The sequence below is a fragment of the Puma concolor genome, chromosome B3, assembly GCF_028749965.1.
Source record: "Puma concolor isolate L17-30 chromosome B3, mPumCon1.1.hap2, whole genome shotgun sequence".
NCBI lineage: Eukaryota > Metazoa > Chordata > Mammalia > Carnivora > Felidae > Puma > Puma concolor.
This window is the reverse complement of record NC_141672.1, coordinates 12,736,985-12,755,087: the sequence shown is the minus strand read 5'-3', so window position 1 is coordinate 12,755,087 and position 18,103 is coordinate 12,736,985. Positions and strand designations below refer to the sequence as shown.

General features: G+C 50.5%; 1 protein-coding gene across 2 annotated transcripts in view; it reads left to right on the top strand.

Annotated features, from left to right (window-relative positions):
• RIN3 (Ras and Rab interactor 3) overlaps positions 1-18,103 on the top strand; it is a 124,306-nt gene that overhangs the window by 23,873 nt on the left and 82,330 nt on the right. For both annotated transcript variants that reach the window (XM_086708951.1, XM_086708950.1), the window contains exon 2: positions 15,738-15,942. In XM_086708951.1, the coding sequence (XP_086565077.1) occupies positions 15,738-15,942 (205 nt within the window). The remainder of the gene's footprint in view (positions 1-15,737; positions 15,943-18,103) is intronic.

Here is an 18,103-nt window from a genome sequence, read left to right as displayed (position 1 = left end):
ACCCAGCTCGGTTCCACATCTGAAATCCCCTTGATGAGAACTTTTCTTTTTCAGAGTTACAAATTGTTTTAATTATTTTGGGAACAGGTGGTAGAGTCACATGAGTTGAATTCAAAAGGTGCAAAAGAAGGTATACAGTGAAACGCCTTCCTCCCACCCCTGTGCCCCAGCCTCCCCGTCCCCCACCGAGGGCAACACTTGGTCCCTCTCCTGTGTGTCTTTGCAGAGGTGGCCGCAGCCCATGTCAACATACAGGTGTCACAGCTGCACACGGGCCTGCCCAATGCCCTTGGTGACCTGGGTTCTTGTGTCCCCACTGCATCCAGCTTCAGTCCCAGGCAGGAAATCTGTCCCCCAAATGCTCTCTTTTCCAGTAACCATCTTCATGTTCAGTGAAGTTTCTAAGGATTTGGGCAGAGGCGGGGGAGGTGAGGAAGGAGGGAAATGTCAGCTGCTTTTTCACTATGTATGATTATTTTTGTAATTATTATCGTGGCAAGACTAGAATTTTGTCTGGTCCATAGTAGATGCTCAATAAATACTCATTGGATGAATGAATGGTTGAGAGTAACATCATTGATGCTTGCTGTATGCCGGGCACTATCCTGAACTCTTTACAGAATCCCATAAGGTAGTAATGCTCATATCGCCCATCTTTTTTTTTTTTTTTTAATTTTTGAAAATTTATTTATTTATTTAATTTTATTTTTGAGAGACTGAGAGAGACAGAGCACGAGCTGGGGAGGGGCAGAGAGAGAGAGAGAAGGAGACACAGAATCCGAAGCAGGCTTCAGGCTCTGAACTATCAGCACAGAGCCCGACATGGGGCTCGAACCCATGAACCGTGAGATCGTGCCCTGAGCCAAAGTCGGACGCTTAACCAACTGAGCCACCCAGGTGCCTTTCATACCTCCCATCTTAAGTGTAAAGAAAGTGAGGCAGAGAGAGCTCTAGTCACTTGTCAAGGTCACCAAGCTGGGATTCTAGTCCAGGCTGTCTGGTTCCCGAGCCCGTGCTCAAACCACTAATCAGCCCAGCCCTTGCCATCGCTCAGAGCCCAACTGCACACAGCACTGGGGAAAGAATTGGTATTATCATCTATGAGCTGGGTCTTGATGGGAGTGGGTATTCTTAGCCTAGGACTGGTGTGTGGGCAGGGTCAGCAGGCTGAGTCAAGTAAGGCTGGGTTCAAGGGGCTGGCTGGGATAGGGACAGAGGCTGTGACCTGTGAGCCAGAGGAAGTTACTACCCATCAGGAGGGTGGAGGAACTTGACCCAGGTTCCCAGGAGGCTGTGGTGTCCAAGGCTCTCAGGAGCACAGATTGGCCAGGGCCAAGGGCCATGCAGAGAGAAGCTATGAGCCAGCAGTCAAACCTGAGACATGGGGTCTGGGGGCAGGCCCGGCATAGTGGGAGCAGCCACCAGAGGGCTCAGCACTGGAGCCTGGCTCCACCAGGCTCCACCGGGGCCCCGGAGTGGCTCAGTCTAAGCAGGTGGAACCCTTGGGGTCAGCGGATGACCCGGCAGACAGCCTGGAAGGCAGGGCTGGGAGCCGGGCAGTGCCTGGCATGTGCCAAGCAACAGAGGTCGGCAGCACACACAGGTGTGGAAAGTTTGAAGGCCTTTGACCTGCTAGACCCCTTGATGTGGGCTGTGACGTGCAAACTGAGACAGCCTGACCCGTTCTCAGCACTTCCGGGGTCCGGAAGACCTGCTTAAGCTGACTTCCCCTCTGAGAAGCTGTGGGCAGGGGCCCACAGCACCGCATCCCAGGTTCCTGAGGCTAACCCACCAAGTGTTGGGTGGGGGGGGTGGGGGGAGGGTGGGGGAGAGGGTGGGGGGGCGGGGGCGCGGCTTAAGCTGCACCCTGTGTCCCACCGCCTCGCAGAAGGCCTTTCGGTTTCTGGGTGGAGAGAAAGCCAGGGAACTTTCTCACAACACGATTTTCCAAACACCGTCCTCGGAGCCCCCAGGCGTCGGTGGGAACCCACCAGGGCCTCAGGCATTTATTTAGCCTGTGAAACCGGGCCGTGGGTTGTGCACGTTACAGGCTTAAGACATTCTGACTCTGAAACTGGCCCCGTCTCTTCCATCCCCGTGGTCAGCCCGGAGCTGCATTTTTGGTCCCGTGTGCACCAAACGCTGGGCCAGAGGTAGAATCCAGCAGCAGCTGTGGCTCAGCTTCTACACGTCGAGGAAAAGCATCTGGCAGGAAGGAGGCCACAGAGAAGCTGGGCTGGCCGCCTGCCTTCTCACAGGCTGTCTGCTGGGGCCGAGCCAGCCCAGCTAGGGAGAGAAGCCTTTAGGTGGCATCCAGCCACGGGTCAGTTGAGTCCAGAATCGTGGAATTCATAGTGCTGGAAAGAGCCTTAGTCCCTGGTCGGGTCCATGTCGGTGCATGGCAGAGCCAGGACGGAGCCCGTGGCAGACAGCACACTGTGTCCTAGCCTTCTTTTCCTGCGGAGACTTCAACATCAGTCTAAGCAGCGGCTACCGACCGCGTGCACGTTCAACCTACTTGCCGTCCCAGGTCCAGTTCAGCCTGCTCATTTTTCTCAAGAGGTCACGGAACCTAGAGAGCAGGAGTGAGTGCCCCACGGTCACATAGTGAACAACAGAATGAGACCGTGGTCTCCTGAGTCTGAGCTCAGTGCCACCGCCTTTATATCCTACCTGTTCTCCTGATGAATACGGCGTTTGTCACAACCGCTGCTCATCTCGTAGGTCTGTTATTTCCCTTCATTTCGACAGTGGGAATCCCGACCTCAGAATGCAACAGTTTCCCACCGTTTATCAGAGTGTTGCTTGCGTATGTAGCTGGGGAAAAGCTGGTGCCGTGTCGTGTCACGTTAATAGGGGTAGGATATCTAGATGAGGGAAGTGATGGTAATGTGTCTTTCTTCACCGCTCAGGGCACATCTGGGGAACTCAAAAGAGTCCCTGTTTGAGACTCTGCGTTTCGAAAATACAAAGAGGATACTCAGCATGCTCAGAAGGATGGTGAAACAGTATGATTAGGGAGCTCCAAACCCCGCTGTAACTTACATTCAATTGGTTTTCAGTAAGGGTGCCGTGGGGGTGCCTGGTGGCTCATTCGGTTAAGCGTCGGACTTCGGCTCAGGTATACAGTGTGCTCTTGGTTTGGGGGTAGGTTCTCGTGATTCATCGCTTACATACAATGCCCAGGGCTCTTCCCAACAAGTGTCCTCCTCCATGCCCATCCCCCATTTTCCCCACCAGCCCCCGCCCCTCCACCCCCATCAACCCTCAGCTTGTTCTATTTAAGAACCTCTTATGGTTTGCCTCCCTCCCTCTCTGTTTATAACTATTTTTTTCCCCTTTCCCTCCCCCATTGGTCTTCTGTTAAGTTTCTCAGGATCCACCTGTGAGTAAAACATATGGTATCTGTCTTTCTCTGCCTGACTTGTTTCACTTAGCATAATACCCTCCAGTTCCATCCACGTTGCTGCAAATGGCCAGATTTCATTGTTTCTCATTGCCAAGTAGTATTCCGCTGTATATATAAACCACATCTTCTTTATCCATTTGTCAGTTGATGGACATTTAGGCTCTTTCCATAATTTGGCTATTGTTGAAAGCACTGCTATAAACATTGGGGTACATGTGTCCCTATCAATCAACAAGGAGTGCATGTATCTTGATGAGCACTGAGTGATGTATGGAATTGTTGAATCGCTGTTTTGTATGCCTGAAACTAATATCATGCTATGTTAACTACACTGGAATTAAATATATATATGCGGGGCGCCTATATATGGGTGGCTCCGTGAAGCGTTTGACTTCGGCTCAGGTCATGATCTCATGGTTCCTGGGTTGGAGCCCCGCATCGGGCTCTGTGCTGACAGCTCAGAGCCTAAAGCCTGCTTTGGATTCTGTATCTCCCTCTCTCTCTGCCCCTCCCCCACTCATGCTTTGTCTCTCTCTCTCTCTCTCTCTCTTTCTCTCTTTCTCAAAAATAAACTTAAAAAATTAAAAAAAATACATATATATGTATATATGTATATGTATATACATATGTATGTATATGTACATACATATGTGTACATATATGTACATATGTACATACATATACATATGTATATACATATGTATATATGTATATATATATATATTTCACTTGCATATATATACATATATGCAAGTGAAAGAAACCAAACATAAAAGACCACATATTATCTGATTCCTTATATGAAATATCTAGAGGCCAATCTATAAAGACAGAAATAGAAAGTAGATTAGTGGTTGCCACTGCCTGGGGTGTTGGGAGGAAATCATGGCTGCCTATGGGTATGGGATTCCTTCTGGGGTGATGGAAATGTCTTAAAATTATACTGATAGCTGCATAATTCTGTGACTATACCAAAAATGGTTGAGTTGTGTATGTTAAAATGTTATTTAAAAAAAAAAAAATCACTTCATTTGCAAATTCATAGAGACACTGTATGTAAAACACCAAGCTCAAGGCCCGCCAACGGGGAAACAGCTGATAAACGTTAGCTCTGGGAAGCCTTGTCGAAGAGTAGGGCTGTTCATCCAAGAGGAGAGAAGACCTGGGGTGCGGGAGGGGGTGTGCCAGCCATCTTCATATAGCTGAAGGGCTCTGTGGGGGCGGGTGAGTGGTCCCCAAGGCCCTATAACGTATAGAGAAAGCAACAAGAGGGAAAGCTTGAGAGAAACACATTTCGTCTCCATAGACATGGAGAATTGCTTCTCACAATGGGTTGCCCAGTGAGGCAGTGAGCCAGCCGCCCTGTCACTAGAAGTCGTCAAACAGATACAATGAGTACATATTGGGATGCTACAGAGAGAACCTCAGCATTAGGGGAACATCTGAGGCAGAGGCCAGCGGCTTGGAGGCTCACAAAGGCCTGTGGGTAGCTATTCAGGAATGTTGCGAGCTGCTGGTTAAACCGTTGATGGCTCATTGTCAGCAAGGCCAGCAGTGTTTACACTGTGGAAATCAGCAGTCGCTGCACATCTGGACGTCTCTGTGAACTGTCCCAAATGCCCCATCCCCTCTAGTGCTTACCACCTGTTATGCGTCAGCCGTGGCTGGGTTCTTTCCGTATGCCGTCCCACGTGATCCTCAGACAACCTTCCGGGAGGTGGCCTGGTCTCCCTGATCACGGTGGGGGGCACTGGAGCTCAGCCAGGTGGAGTGGCTTGGCTTTGGTCATTACCTTAGGGCCTCTACGGTGTCTTTCCAGCTGGCATCAGCTGCTGCTCCTGGCCCGAGTCCTGTGGCTTCCAGAAAAATGGCCCCAGTGACCTCTGGCTTCTTCTCTAGTGACCTTGTGGCAGTTTTCCGAGGATTTCCCCACAAGTCCCCTGGGGCTTGATTCTCTGGATGAACTGGTGAACCACCCCCAGGCTGGGCTTATCTTCATTGCCTTTCGGCACAGCCCTCACGCTCCAGAACTGACTTCACGACACGAAACAAACAAACAAACAAAAGCTGGAGTGTACTGTAGAAATTGAGCTGGCAGAGGGAATAATAAGCTTGGCTGCCTGGGGACCTCCCACCCTGTATCTCCTCAGCCTGTGACACACGCTGAGATCTTGGGGGAAGGTGTGTGGGTGTTTTGTTTGCTTTTTAATTAAGTATTTCAAGCACACAGAAGTCCAGGGGAAAACATAACGATGCCCTGAGTACCCATAACTCAGTTTTGTTAAATCCTTGTCATTTTGGCTTATTGCTGCAGATCCCCTAAAAAATAAATCAGGGGTCACAGAGCTGGCCGAAGCCTCCTGCAGACCCCTCCCCGGTCCCATTTTCTTCCTCTCCCCTCGGCAGGAACCAGCATCCTGAACTGGGTGTGTCCGTATCCACAAACAAGACACGGAGCTGTGGCATGTGTGTTTTTACACCTGCTTATGTTCCTTCCTTCTGTAATGTGCTTATTCCACTCAACATTAGGTTTGAGTGATTTTGAAATTTGTTCTTTTTTTTATTTTTTAAATGTTTTTAAATTTTTTTTTTTTTTTTTTTTTTTTTTTTAGGCAGAGAGAGACAGAGTGTGAGCAGGGGAGGGGCTGAGAGAGAGGGAGACACAGAATCCGAAGCAGGTTCCAGGCTTTGAGCTGTCAGCACAGAGCCCGACACGGGGCTCAAACTCACAAACCGCAAGATTGTGACCTGAGCCGAAGTCGGACACTTAACCGACTGAGCCACCCAGGCGCCCCTGAAATTTGTTTGTTTTTTTTTTTAACGTTTATTTATTTTTGAGACAGAGAGAGACAGAGCATGAACGGGGGAGGGGCAGAGAGAGAGGGAGACACAGAATCGGAAGCAGGCTCCAGGCTCTGAGACATCAGCCCAGAGCCTGACGTGGGGCTCGAACTCACGGACCGTGAGATCATGACCTGAGCTGAAGTCGGACGCTTAACCGACTGAGCCACCCAGGCACCCCTGAAATTTGTTCTTTTAATGTAACTTCAGACTCCCAGGGAAGTTATGAGAATAGTACAGAGAACTCCTGTATGTACATTCTTCACCCAGACCCACCAGTGAACATTTTGTCACCTCTGCTCGTTCTAAGTTGCAGACACGGTGCCTCTTTACCCCAATGTATCTGAGTGGGTGTTTCTCAAACAGAAAGACATTCTCTTACCTACCCTCAGCACAAGGACTAAAATCAGGACATTAACAGGATTTTGAGATTTAACTGTGTTGCATTGGTTCCTGCCTTTTAGCAGCTGTGTGATGGTCCCGGGTGGATAGAATCACAAATTATGGACCCATTCTCTTAGGGATGGACTTTGGTCGTTCCCATTGTCTGGTCACTGCAAACGCCCCTGCAGCCAGCCATCCTCATCGTCTCCTTGTGCCCGTGTGCATCCTGGGAGGGGCCGCTGGGCCTGGGCCACACCATCCCGTCTCTCTTAGATTTTGACAATCATTTTCAGAACAGGTGCACCTGTCTTCATTCTCGGTGGTGCTTAACCCTCTTGGTGCCCCAGGGGCTCCTAGAGGGCCGAGCCGTGGATTCGTGCTTATCTTGGGCCATCTCGTATGTTGCCACTGTAGCAACAGGTGTTCCTGGGAGAAACAGAACATGACTGTGTATGTGGCTGCCCCAGCCAGAATAAAGACCTGTTTGAAGTGTTATCACGTACCAGGTGCTGCTCGGTGTGCGTTGCATGTGGCAGGTGTTACCAGCTCCATTGTACAGATGAGAAAACTGAGCCCTGTAGACGTTAAATACCTTGCCCTTGTCACTTGGCCAGGGCGCGGCAGGGGCTGGGACAGAGACTAATGAGCCCCAGGTCTTCGCCCTTGTGCTGGGCAGAGTGTGTGAAATGTCCACCAACCCTCGAGTGGTGAGTTTGTAGAGAGATGGCACCAGCTAAGAGGTTGATGTCCCTTCCTACCAGGTCTCACACCTCCCACACGCCGGTCCTTGTGTTTCTGGTCCCTCCCGCTCTGTGCAGAAGGAGTCATTTCATTGAGGAGCAGTCGGCATGGAGGACAAGGAACTGTCCTGGGCAACTGTCCTGTCTCACCCTGGGAGTGTTGAGGCATGGCTGCATCTCACGGCCACCAGAGTCACAGACAGGGACACTCCCCTCCAGGACCTCGAGACAATCCTGTCCCAGCTGGAGAAACAGGTGCTACCTCAAAAGGAAAGGAGGGGACTTTGGACTTCTGAAGCTTAGGGTGGTTGCTGCCATCCATCTGGCAATTCAATTGTGGCTTTTAGAGGCGTGCTCTTAGTGACCCCATGATAATCGTCACACACGGAGTGCCCTTTTCATGCCACGTGCCTGCCTGCCGCATCTCCTTTGCTCCCAAGAGAAATTCTCTCAGCTGGTTGTACTTACTCCCTTTGCAGAAGAGGAAACTGGAGGTCATAGGGGTTGGATAAGGCATCCAAGCCCCACCAGAGTCTGTGCAAAACTGGGTTACGAGCCAGGCTCGGGAGACCCCAAAGCCAACAGCTCTCCACCCTGCATTCGTTTATGTGACAAACAGGTATATTTTCCCACATTTATTTAATTAAGATACGTTTTAATCACGTAAGTAATGCTAATCAGTATAAAAAATTGAAACAAATCCCCTGCACTTCTCAGAAATAACGGTCTTTAATGATGTCTTATGTAGCCTTCTGGAAGTTATTTCTGTGTACATTTTTACATGTCTCTGTGTATGTTTGTATACATGCCAGATGATAGAACAACATTATCTAACCTCCTTTGCCGTGTATGACAAAGACGCAAATACATGGGAAATTTTTTAAATTCCTTCCAGAGCTAGAATAGTGTAGTGCTTTTAACTACAAACTCTAGAGCCACATTGCCTGGGTTGGAATCCCAGCTCTGCCACGTATTGGCTGTGTGCCCTTGGGTAAGCTATTTAACCTCTCTGTGCCTCAGCGTCCTCATCTTGACTTGGGACTGTTAGGTGTCGAGTATTGATTTCCCAGGACCGTGGCAGCTTTTGAAAACTTTGCAGCTGTGAGGGCAGGGACCAGGCGTCTGCATCCCAATAGACCCCCTTGATCTGGAAGCTTCTTGGGGTTGGGATCGTGGGTGGAACCTCTCCTTCGATCCCCCATTCCACTTGAGTGCTGGCTGAGTCTGCACAAGGGAGCCTCAGTTCTCCGCACAGTGAGGCATCGCTGAACTTTCTGAACTGCCTCCCTGGGCCTGGGGCACTCATGAGCTGGGCACCTTCCATTTCTTCCTTCCGAACCGGCAGCATCGAGCCAGGCCCCACACCCCAAGCCGTCACCCTCACTGCCCTGACCCCACACTGGGGCAGCCTGTCCACCCCGAGCAGAGCTTTGCTCTCCAAAGCCAGGTTCATAGGCCCGTGACAGGGACATAGAAACCAGACCAGGGAGACGAGGACATGCCAGTTCACCCCTCCGTCAGGGAAGCTGGTGAGAAAGTCCCCCAAATACACCAGGTTGCTGTGTCCATGCTGTGCAGGGTGAGGGTCTCCTCGGGTGTCAGACCAGACTGCCTCTGGGCTGGCAGCCTGGTGTCCTTGGACAGCAGGCCCTGACTGGAGCCCCCCACCAGTGAGCCGAAGGAAACAGGTCGTGAACAATTGCTCATTCCGGTGGAGTTGCTCTCAAGTTTCTGAGCCTCGGGGCGCCTGGGTGACTCAGTCGGTTAAGCGTCTAACTTCAGCTCAGGTCATGTCCCACTGCTCATGGGTTCGAGCCCCACATCGGGCTCTGTGCTGACAGCTCGGGGCCTGGAGCCTGCCTCAGATTCTGTGTCTCCCTCTCTCTCTCTGCCCTTCCCCTGCTCAAGCTCTGTCTCTTTTTCAAATATAAATTAAAACATTAAAGTTTCTGAGGCTCCTTACTTTTCGCTAACAGTGCCGCTCGTTACACAAAGGTTCCTCTGGCTGCCTTTGCAGGGCCTTCTGCTGGAGTTTGGCCGCTGAGGGGGAGGACTTGGGTGTCGGGGTCACCTGCTGTGCCAGCAGAGAAGGAGCGAGCCAAGGCTGGGAGCTTTGGGCCTTGCTCCGAGTCACGAAAGCACCAGAGCCCCGAAGGAACGAGCTCACAAGGGCGTCTGCTCTGACCAGGCCAAAGAAGGCCAGCGGGGCCAGACCCTCTGGTCCTCGAATCCCTGCTGACTTTGGGTTTGGGGTCATTTGGGCGCTCTGAGCGCCCACTTGCGACCGCAGAATGCCAGCGCCAGTGATGGAGCTTGGGGCTGGGCTGTGGGGCTCAAGCACAAGAGCGAAGGTGGAAATACCCAGAGCGGAGACCGTGTCAGATTTGGTTTCACTGCTGTGATGACTGGTATTGAGCAGCCTGGCCACATCAGCTCCTACTGCCAGGGGCCGTCGCTGAGCCACAAGGTGCTGGAACTTGTGGGTTACCCCTGGGGCCAGGTGTTGTCTGGGTTACAAGCCAAGTGCAGCACACAGATGTCTACCCCAGTCACTCTAATCAAATGTGCTAAATCCTAAAATCAAGACTACAAAGGGGAAGAATTGTAGTGACAAGAACCCAGTTGGAGGGTTGGAGTGATAGAAAAACAATAGTTAACATCTGCTGAGTTGTGCTAAGCACCCGGCAGACCTCTGTCTCACCGAGTTTTCGTAATAACCCTTTTATGTAAGGGTTATTACTACCTTTTTATAGATGCTTAAACTGAAGCCCGGAGAAGTAACGTAACTGGCCAGAGGTCACACAGCCTGGATTCAAACCCAGGGCTTCTAGTATAACAGAAAGGCTTCTTCTCAATGGGTCTCAAGGGATGGGGAGAACTTTATCCCCAGTAGTTTACTGTAAAATATTTTGTTTTATTTTAAGTTTATTTATTTTGAGAGAGAGAGAGAGAGAGATAAAGTGAGGGAGGGTCAGACAGAGGGAGAGAGAGAATCCCAAGCAGGCTCCCCACTGTGAGTGCAGAGCCCAATGTAGGGCTCAAACTCAAGAACCACGAGATCATGACCTGAGCCAAAACCGAGAGCCGGACGCTTACCGGCTGAGCCACCCAGGTGCCCCTAAAAGATTTTAAACTTGCAGAAGAGTTGAAAGAATTTTTCAGTTAACGCCCATATACCCGCCACATACCCTTAATGTTTTTGTATATTTACTTTATTACACCCCCATCTATCCCTCTATCCTCCTGTGAATCCACCTTACTTTTTAAACCATTTCAAAGAAAGTTTCGGGCACCCCTGGATATATTAGCATACGTATCATTACCTCGAGTTCAGTATTCATTGGTGGTGCTTTTGTATTGTTTTGGTGTAAAATTTACATACGATGCAACGTAAATACACATATCTTAGTATACCACTTGGACTTCATACAAATGGGTTCAGACAGTATGTATATTTTTCTGCATTTGGTTTCTTTCACTCCGTATGTTTTTGAGATTCATCCACGTGGTTGTGTGGATCAGCACTTCCTAGTCTGTTGTGAGATAGACAGTGAGATACCACTGTCTGTCGTTCATTCTACCATTGATGGACCCCTGGACCAGTGTCAGGCTATTATGAGGAAAGCTGCCATGAAGATTCATGTCCAGGTCTTTGTGTGGACATATTTTATTTCTCTTAGGTGGGATGGCTGGCCAGATGGTAGGTGTCTGTTTAGACTTATTAAAAACACACAAAAACCTGCCTTTTTCGGGGCACCTGGGTGACTCAGTCAGTTGAGCATCCGACTCTTGATTTAGGCTCAGGTCATGATCCCGGGGTCATGGGATCAAGCCTTTGTCGAGCTCTGTGTTGGGCATGGAGCCTACTTAAGATTCTCTCTTTCTCTCCCTCTGCCCTTCTCCCCCACTCATGCTCTCTTAAAATGAAAAATTAAAAAAAACAGAAAACCGGCCTTTTTCCAAAGTGGTTGTGCCAACTCACATTCCCTCCAATAACATGCAACAGTTCTGATTACCTCCCATCTTCACCAATTTGTGATGACAGTCTTTTTAATTTTAGCCATTCTGGTGGTTGTGTCGCGGCATCTCATTGTGGTTTTGATTTGCATTTCCCTAATGACTAATGATGTTGGGCAGTCTTTCACCTGCTTACTAGCCATTCATATGCCTTCTTCTTTGAGGTATTTTCAAATCTTGTGTCCGTTTTTAACATCGACTTGGTTGTTCTCTGTTAGGTATATGCTTTGCGGATATCTTCTTTGAGCCTATGGTTTGAGTATTCGTTTTCTTCACGAGGTGTTTTGATGACACGTGTGTAAATTTTGGTATGTGTAATTTATCCATCTTTCCTCGTGTGATTCTTGCTTTCTGGTCCAATCCACTAAACTTTTGGCTGCCCGTTGGAGAAAATGTTGGTAGGGAGTAACAGGAAACCCGAAGGAATTGCAGGTGGACAGAGCAGGGTGGGGAAGCTCGGGTTCTGCTGAGCTGATGGAGGGCAGCCCTTTGTAGGGGAGTTTGCAGGGGGCAGGGCTCAGAAAGAGAATGCCTTCAATATTAGGGGACTGGATTGGATCCTTCAGGCGGTGGGAGCCATTGAAGGTTTTAGAGCTGGAAGGGATGTGATCACAAGGGTGGCACAGTGCCCATGACATTGGAGGCTGGGCAGTTTCTCCTTGGTCACCCTGTCCTCGGGATGCAGGTGGGACTCCCAGGGAGCTGGGGGCAGGGAACAGCTTCATCTCTGTGGATCCTTGAAGACTCTCCATGGGCCCAGAAGCCACCCCATGAGGCCCCGTGGGCCCCATGAGGTCATAGAGGGCCCATTTCTTGCTGAGGAAGCTTGCGTGGTAGTGGGCTAGTTGCTAATCAGAAGCCCAGGGAAGGTGTTCATATATATGGATTTAGAGCCACCTCTGCCAGTGGCTCCAGAATCTTACAGGGACCCCCACCCTGCCCCCTCCGACCTCCCCTCCTCCTCCCCCCGCATCCCCACCCCTGCACCTGCCAGCCCCCAGGCTTCCGGGTAAGATTGCTCAAAGGCCTTCGCCCTTCCCCAGACATCTGCGTCCTCCGTACAGCTCAGCACGACCTGACGCACTCTAGGTCACTCGTTCACCTTGTCTGTCACCTGGCCCCTCTCCTAGACAAGAGGTTTGTTGTTTTCGTTTGGTTTTGTTTTCTCTGCTCTAACCCAGTGCCTGGAACAACATCTGGAGCTTGCAGACCCTCAGAGACTGTTCACAGTACAAGTGAATACAAGACAGACCCCCTCCTTTCTCACAGAGCTTGTTTGTTTGATCATGGCTTTGGTTCCATAGGACAAAATGAGGACCTTTGTCCCCAAAGCCCAGGCCCCGCCTCGGGCCACCCAGTAAGTGGAGGAATATTCCGGGCCACCCCCTGCCCATTGCACAGATAAGAAAACAGACTCTGAGGGAAAGGACGTTTCAAGGCCTAAGCCTAGCTGGGGGCAGAGAGGAAGTTGGAGCTCTCGCCCCCATCTGCCATTAGAACCCTAACCTGCCCCTGGGGGAGGCCCCAGGCCAAGTAAGGAGGTTTAAAGATGATCAGGAAGACTTTTGGTTCCAGAAGATAGTTTTGTGTTTCCAAGTGGGGGGAGGGGTTAGAGCAAACGAACAGGCCCTTTTCTGGGTAATTCTGGCCTCCACCCTTCTCACTTCTGTCCCAGAGGAGATGCTGTGACCACCCTCATCCTTCAGGGCCTGGGAAGAGGTTACATCAGTATCGGCTGGGCCTCCCTGGACTTGAACTCCAAATGAGGCCCACTGGGCCCCAGCCCCACGGCCTGTGGACATCCATAGGGCAGCCCTACAGCCCCTCCCAGCCCACTCCTGTTGCCCTGGTGACCAGGCACACTTCTCTGCGTGGACCCGGAGGGGAAATCCACAAGTATCCGTGCCTGCACATCCAGCATCCCTGAGACGGAGGGCTTCTCCAGGGATTTGGGAGTGGGGGTGTCAGGAGGGAATTTTAGCACACACCCACATTGGCTGACCGCACACCCGCCTAGCCGGGTCTCTGCAAAACCCGGCTGCTTAAACAACACAGCGCTGCTGGACCTGTTTGGTCCAGCACTTCCCAGCCTCCCTCCAGCCTAAGACCTGCCAGGACCCTGCCCTTCCCTTTAGGAGATGCCGTTCCCTCATCAGGACTTTTGGGTCTTGCTGCCCTCTGACCCCCTCTCCCCCACCACCTGGTTCCACTTTTCTGTGCCTGTAACAGGGTTCATCCTGGCCTGGTCCCTCCACAGGGCGTCTCCTTACTAGCACCCACTAGTCAGGGACACAGGCAAAAGGGGGGCACCAGCCACAGCTTCCTAGGTAATAAGGGTTCCCATCCCTGCAGATACACTGAGAGATTTAGTTCCTCAGAATCAAAACTCTGTGTGTGCAGGGGTTCTGGTGGAGTGAGCATTTGGGGGAGGGTCTGAGGTCTCTTAAACTGGACCTCTACTTTGGTTTTGCTCTTTCTTAGGCCTGTGATAGGCCTCCTTCCCCCTCCCTGACCTATCACATCCTCACCCTGGGGGAGCAGAGAGTGTTGACTGGGAGGGATGTAAGGGAGCCTTCTGGAAATGTCTGTATCAGAGCAATAGAACTATAATGCAAGCCACAAATGAAGTTTTAAATTTTCTCATAGCCACATTAAGAAAATAGAAGGACGGACGCCTGGGTGGCTTACCTCAGTTAAGCATCCAAGTTTGGCTCAGGTCATGATCTTGTGGTTCATGGGTTTGAGCCCCGCATCGGGCCGTGCACTGACAGTGTGGAATCTGCTTGGAATTCTCTGTCTCCCTGTCTCCACCCCTCCACCCCCACCAAAATAAATAAATAAACTTTAAAAAAAGTAGAAAGAAACAGGTGAAATTAATTTTAATAATGTTTTCTTTAACCAAATACACTCAAACTATTATTTCAACGTGTCGTCAACATAAAATATTATTAATGAGCAATTTTACAGTCTTTTTTTTTTTTTTTTTTCATATCAAGACTTCAGCTCCTGTGTGTGTTTGATACTCCTAGCAGGTCTCAATTCAGTCAACCCACTTTTAAGAGCTCAATAGCACTGGTCTCTATCTGGGTGGTAGTTAACATGGGTATATGTATGTATGTATATATATGTATACATACATATATACATAATTAACACGGGTATATATATAACATATATATATACATATATAATTCTGTCTAGATGTATACTGAAGACTTGTATGTTTCACTGTAAGTTACACTTCAATTTAAAAGTTTTTAAGGGGCTCCTGGGTGGCTCAGTCGGTTAAGGATCCAACACTTGGTTTTGGCTTGTGAGTTTGGTTTGTGAGTTTGAACCCCACATCAAACTCCACACCCACAGTGCAGAGCCTGCTTGGGATTCTCTCTCTCCCTCTCTTCTCTCTCTCTCTCTCTCTCAACATAAACAAACTAAAAAATAATAAAAGGGGCACCTGGGTGGCTCAGCCCTTAAGCATCTGACCGAGTCAGGTCATGATCTCACAGTTCGTGAGTTCAAGTCCCACATCAGGTGAGCTTGAGCTGCGCTTCAGGTGAGCGCAAGACCGGCTTCAGGTAAAACACCAGCCCCGCTTTGTGAGAGAGCGCCGTTTCTCTCTCTCTCTCTCTCCCTCCCTCCCTCCCTCCCTCTCTCTCTCTGACCCTTGTGGGATTCTCTCTCTCTCTCTCTCTCTCTCTCTCTCTCTCTCTCTCTCTCTGCCCCTGGCTCACTTGCACCCTCTAGAGAGAGGTACAAAAAATGATAATAATAAAAACAATAAAAGTTTTAAAAATTCTCTTCAGAGCTCTGCTCCAATGCCCGCTGTGTTTCCCTGAAGCCATCCTGGGTTGGAATTAGCTACTTCTGTTACACTGTGCTTCTGTTATGTTTATCCCAATGCTTCCACTGCTTGTTTCTGTGCGTATCCAACCCATTTTATTGTAAGCACCCTAAGGGGAAGATCATGGCTTATTTTTTTATTTTTTTCTTCAATTTTTTTTTTCAACGTTTATTTATTTTTGGGACAGAGAGAGACAGAGCATGAACGGGGGAGGGGCAGAGAGAGAGGGAGACACAGAATCGGAAACAGGCTCCAGGCTCTGAGCCATCAGCCCAGAGCCTGACGCGGGGCTCAAACTCACGGACCGCAAGATCGTGACCTGGCTGAAGTCGGACGCTTAACCGACTGCGCCACCCAGGCGCCCCATTATTTTTTAATTCCCAAAGGACTCCTGGCTTCACAGATGCTAGATGAATAACTGACCCATTGAACCGAATCCCCGTTTGTTACACACCAGTCTCTGGGCTGGCTGCAGGATGGGCTGATCATTTGATTCTGTTCTCAGTCCTGTTCCAGATGTTGGCAAACAAGGAGAGGAAGAAGAGGAGGAAGGTGGCATGGGGCCCTGTCTGCCGGTCACCCCAAAGAACTGCCTTCCACGGCGGGGTATCAGCGTCCTGGAGAAGCTCATCAAAACGTGCCCGGTGTGGCTGCAGCTGGGTCTGGGCCGGGTGGAGGCAGCCAGGATCCTGCAGCGGGAGGCGGCTGGGGTGAGTTGGGGTCTCTTCACCTTGTGACGGGTGGGCGGGCACAGCCACAAGGAGCTGCCTGGGCTCCCACCCAAGCAGCTGGCCTCTGCACAACCGCCCATCTACATTCCTTTCTTGGGTTCATCAGCTTTTCGACTGGGGTGTCTTTTCCCCAAACTCAGGAGCGAGAGACTGGCGGGAGGTCTGGTGTCCCTGCTGGAGAGCAGGGAACTGTGTGGCTGGCATGGGCTGTTCTGGGCATTCGTGCACCTGCGTTGACACTTGGAGAAGAAAGGGAATGCCTTCAATATTAGGAGACTGGATTGTGGACAGGACCAGGCATCTGGGACCAGAGGGTACCAGAGGATATCAGAGCTGGAGGGACCTGAGAAATCATTTTACACCCCTTTATTTGACATATGAGAATTAGGGGGCTGTGTGTGATGGAGGCAAAAGCTCTTGAGTCAGGCTCTGTGAGTTGAGTGAGCCTCCCTTTCTCTCACTTTGAAATGGGGCCATCAATTAAAGTGCTTTGCCCTAGGTGATAGGGGCATTGCAGGGGAAGAAAGATCCGTAGATAGTGAATCAGAGCTCATCAAATGCCACCGACCACCACCCCACACATTTTCTGTTCCATGCCACTTCCTTTAAAAAAAAAATTCTTTTAATTATAAAAGTGATAGGCATATGTATTCACTGTAAAAAAAAAAATCAAACTGGACAGACGTGACAAATTAAGGAGTAGAGTCTTCTCAAAGTTTTTGCCGTCTGTTCTCTTTTAGCCTCTACTCCACTCCCCAGAAGTCTTTTTTTCGGTTTTCTTTTTTATCGAGGTGAAATTCCCATAACAGAAAATTAACCATTGTCAAGTGCACCATTTAGTACGTTCACAGTGTTGTCCCAGCACCGGTCCTGTCAGACATCTGCCAGACATTTCCTGGCCCCAACGTGAAGCCCTGCATCCAGTCCCCCCACCCCCACCTCCGCCCCTGCCCCCGGCAACCTCCAGTCTGCTGCCAGAGCCTCTTTTGCTCTAAGTGCATGGTGTGTCCCTCCAGGCATCCTGTACGCAGAGCCCCATGTTGATAGCGGCCAGGATTCATCAGGTACTTACTGAGTCCCAGGCACTAGTCTCAGGTCTGTCTGTGAATCATCACTCTTTGGGCTCACAGCAGCCCTCTGAGGTAAGCATTACAATTATGCCCATTTCACAGAGGAGGCAACCTGCAGGCAAAGAAGTTGAGTGACCTCCCCCAGATGACTCAGTGAGCAAGGGCCCGAGCTGAACCCAGGCAGTCTGGCTGCTGCTGTGCTGTCTGATACACGCACGTGCAGGTGGAATCATGCCTTTCGGCCGCTGAGCACTCCTCCGGGGTTCAGCGTCGATGCAGTATGCAGTCTACGTGCGCTGTGTCCAGGGAATGGTCCAAGCTCCCGAATACACGGGGCTCAGCTGATTAGTGGACTCATTCACCTTGGACTAGATAGAATCCATCAAGTCCGCAGTTCCAGGATTACCGGAACTCAGGGGCTTCCAGCCACGTCCCAACTTCCCTTTGTCACAGGTGCCCCTGCCCTAGGGAGTGGGGACCCTCACTCTTAGGGAGTGAGGCCGGACAGCCCAGCAGGATCCTTCCCAGCTCAGGGGAGGCCTCCTCTGGGTATGGTGGCAGGTGCCCCGCGGGCCAGGCGAGTCCCACCGCAGCACCAGGGGCAGCCTGGGAGTCTGTAGATCCCTCTAGAGGGATGAGCAGGGAGGGAGCTCGAAGGGCAGGCTGTGAGACTGTTGTGCTCGAGAAAACAAGGTCTGTTGTTTCGTCCTTCCCCGCCATAAAGTTTTCTGTTTGGAAATAACTGACGGCTTCAGAGCGGATGATAAAACCGTGTGGAAAAACGGAGTCGGGGGCTCAGGCCAGTGAGTGTCCCAGTCAGTGTTCCCAGGCCCCAGGCCCTGAGAAACATCCTCTTCCCTATTAGGTTCTTTTTTTTTTTTTTTTTTTTTTTTTTTAGCGTTTATTTTTGAGAGAGAGAGAGAGAGAGCTGGGGAGGGGCAGAGAGAGAGGGAGACACAGAAACTGAAGCAGGCTCCAGACTCTGAGCTGTCAGGACAGAGCCCAACGCGGGGCTCAAACTCATGCCACTGTGAGATCATGGCACACTTAACCAACTGAGCCACCCAGGA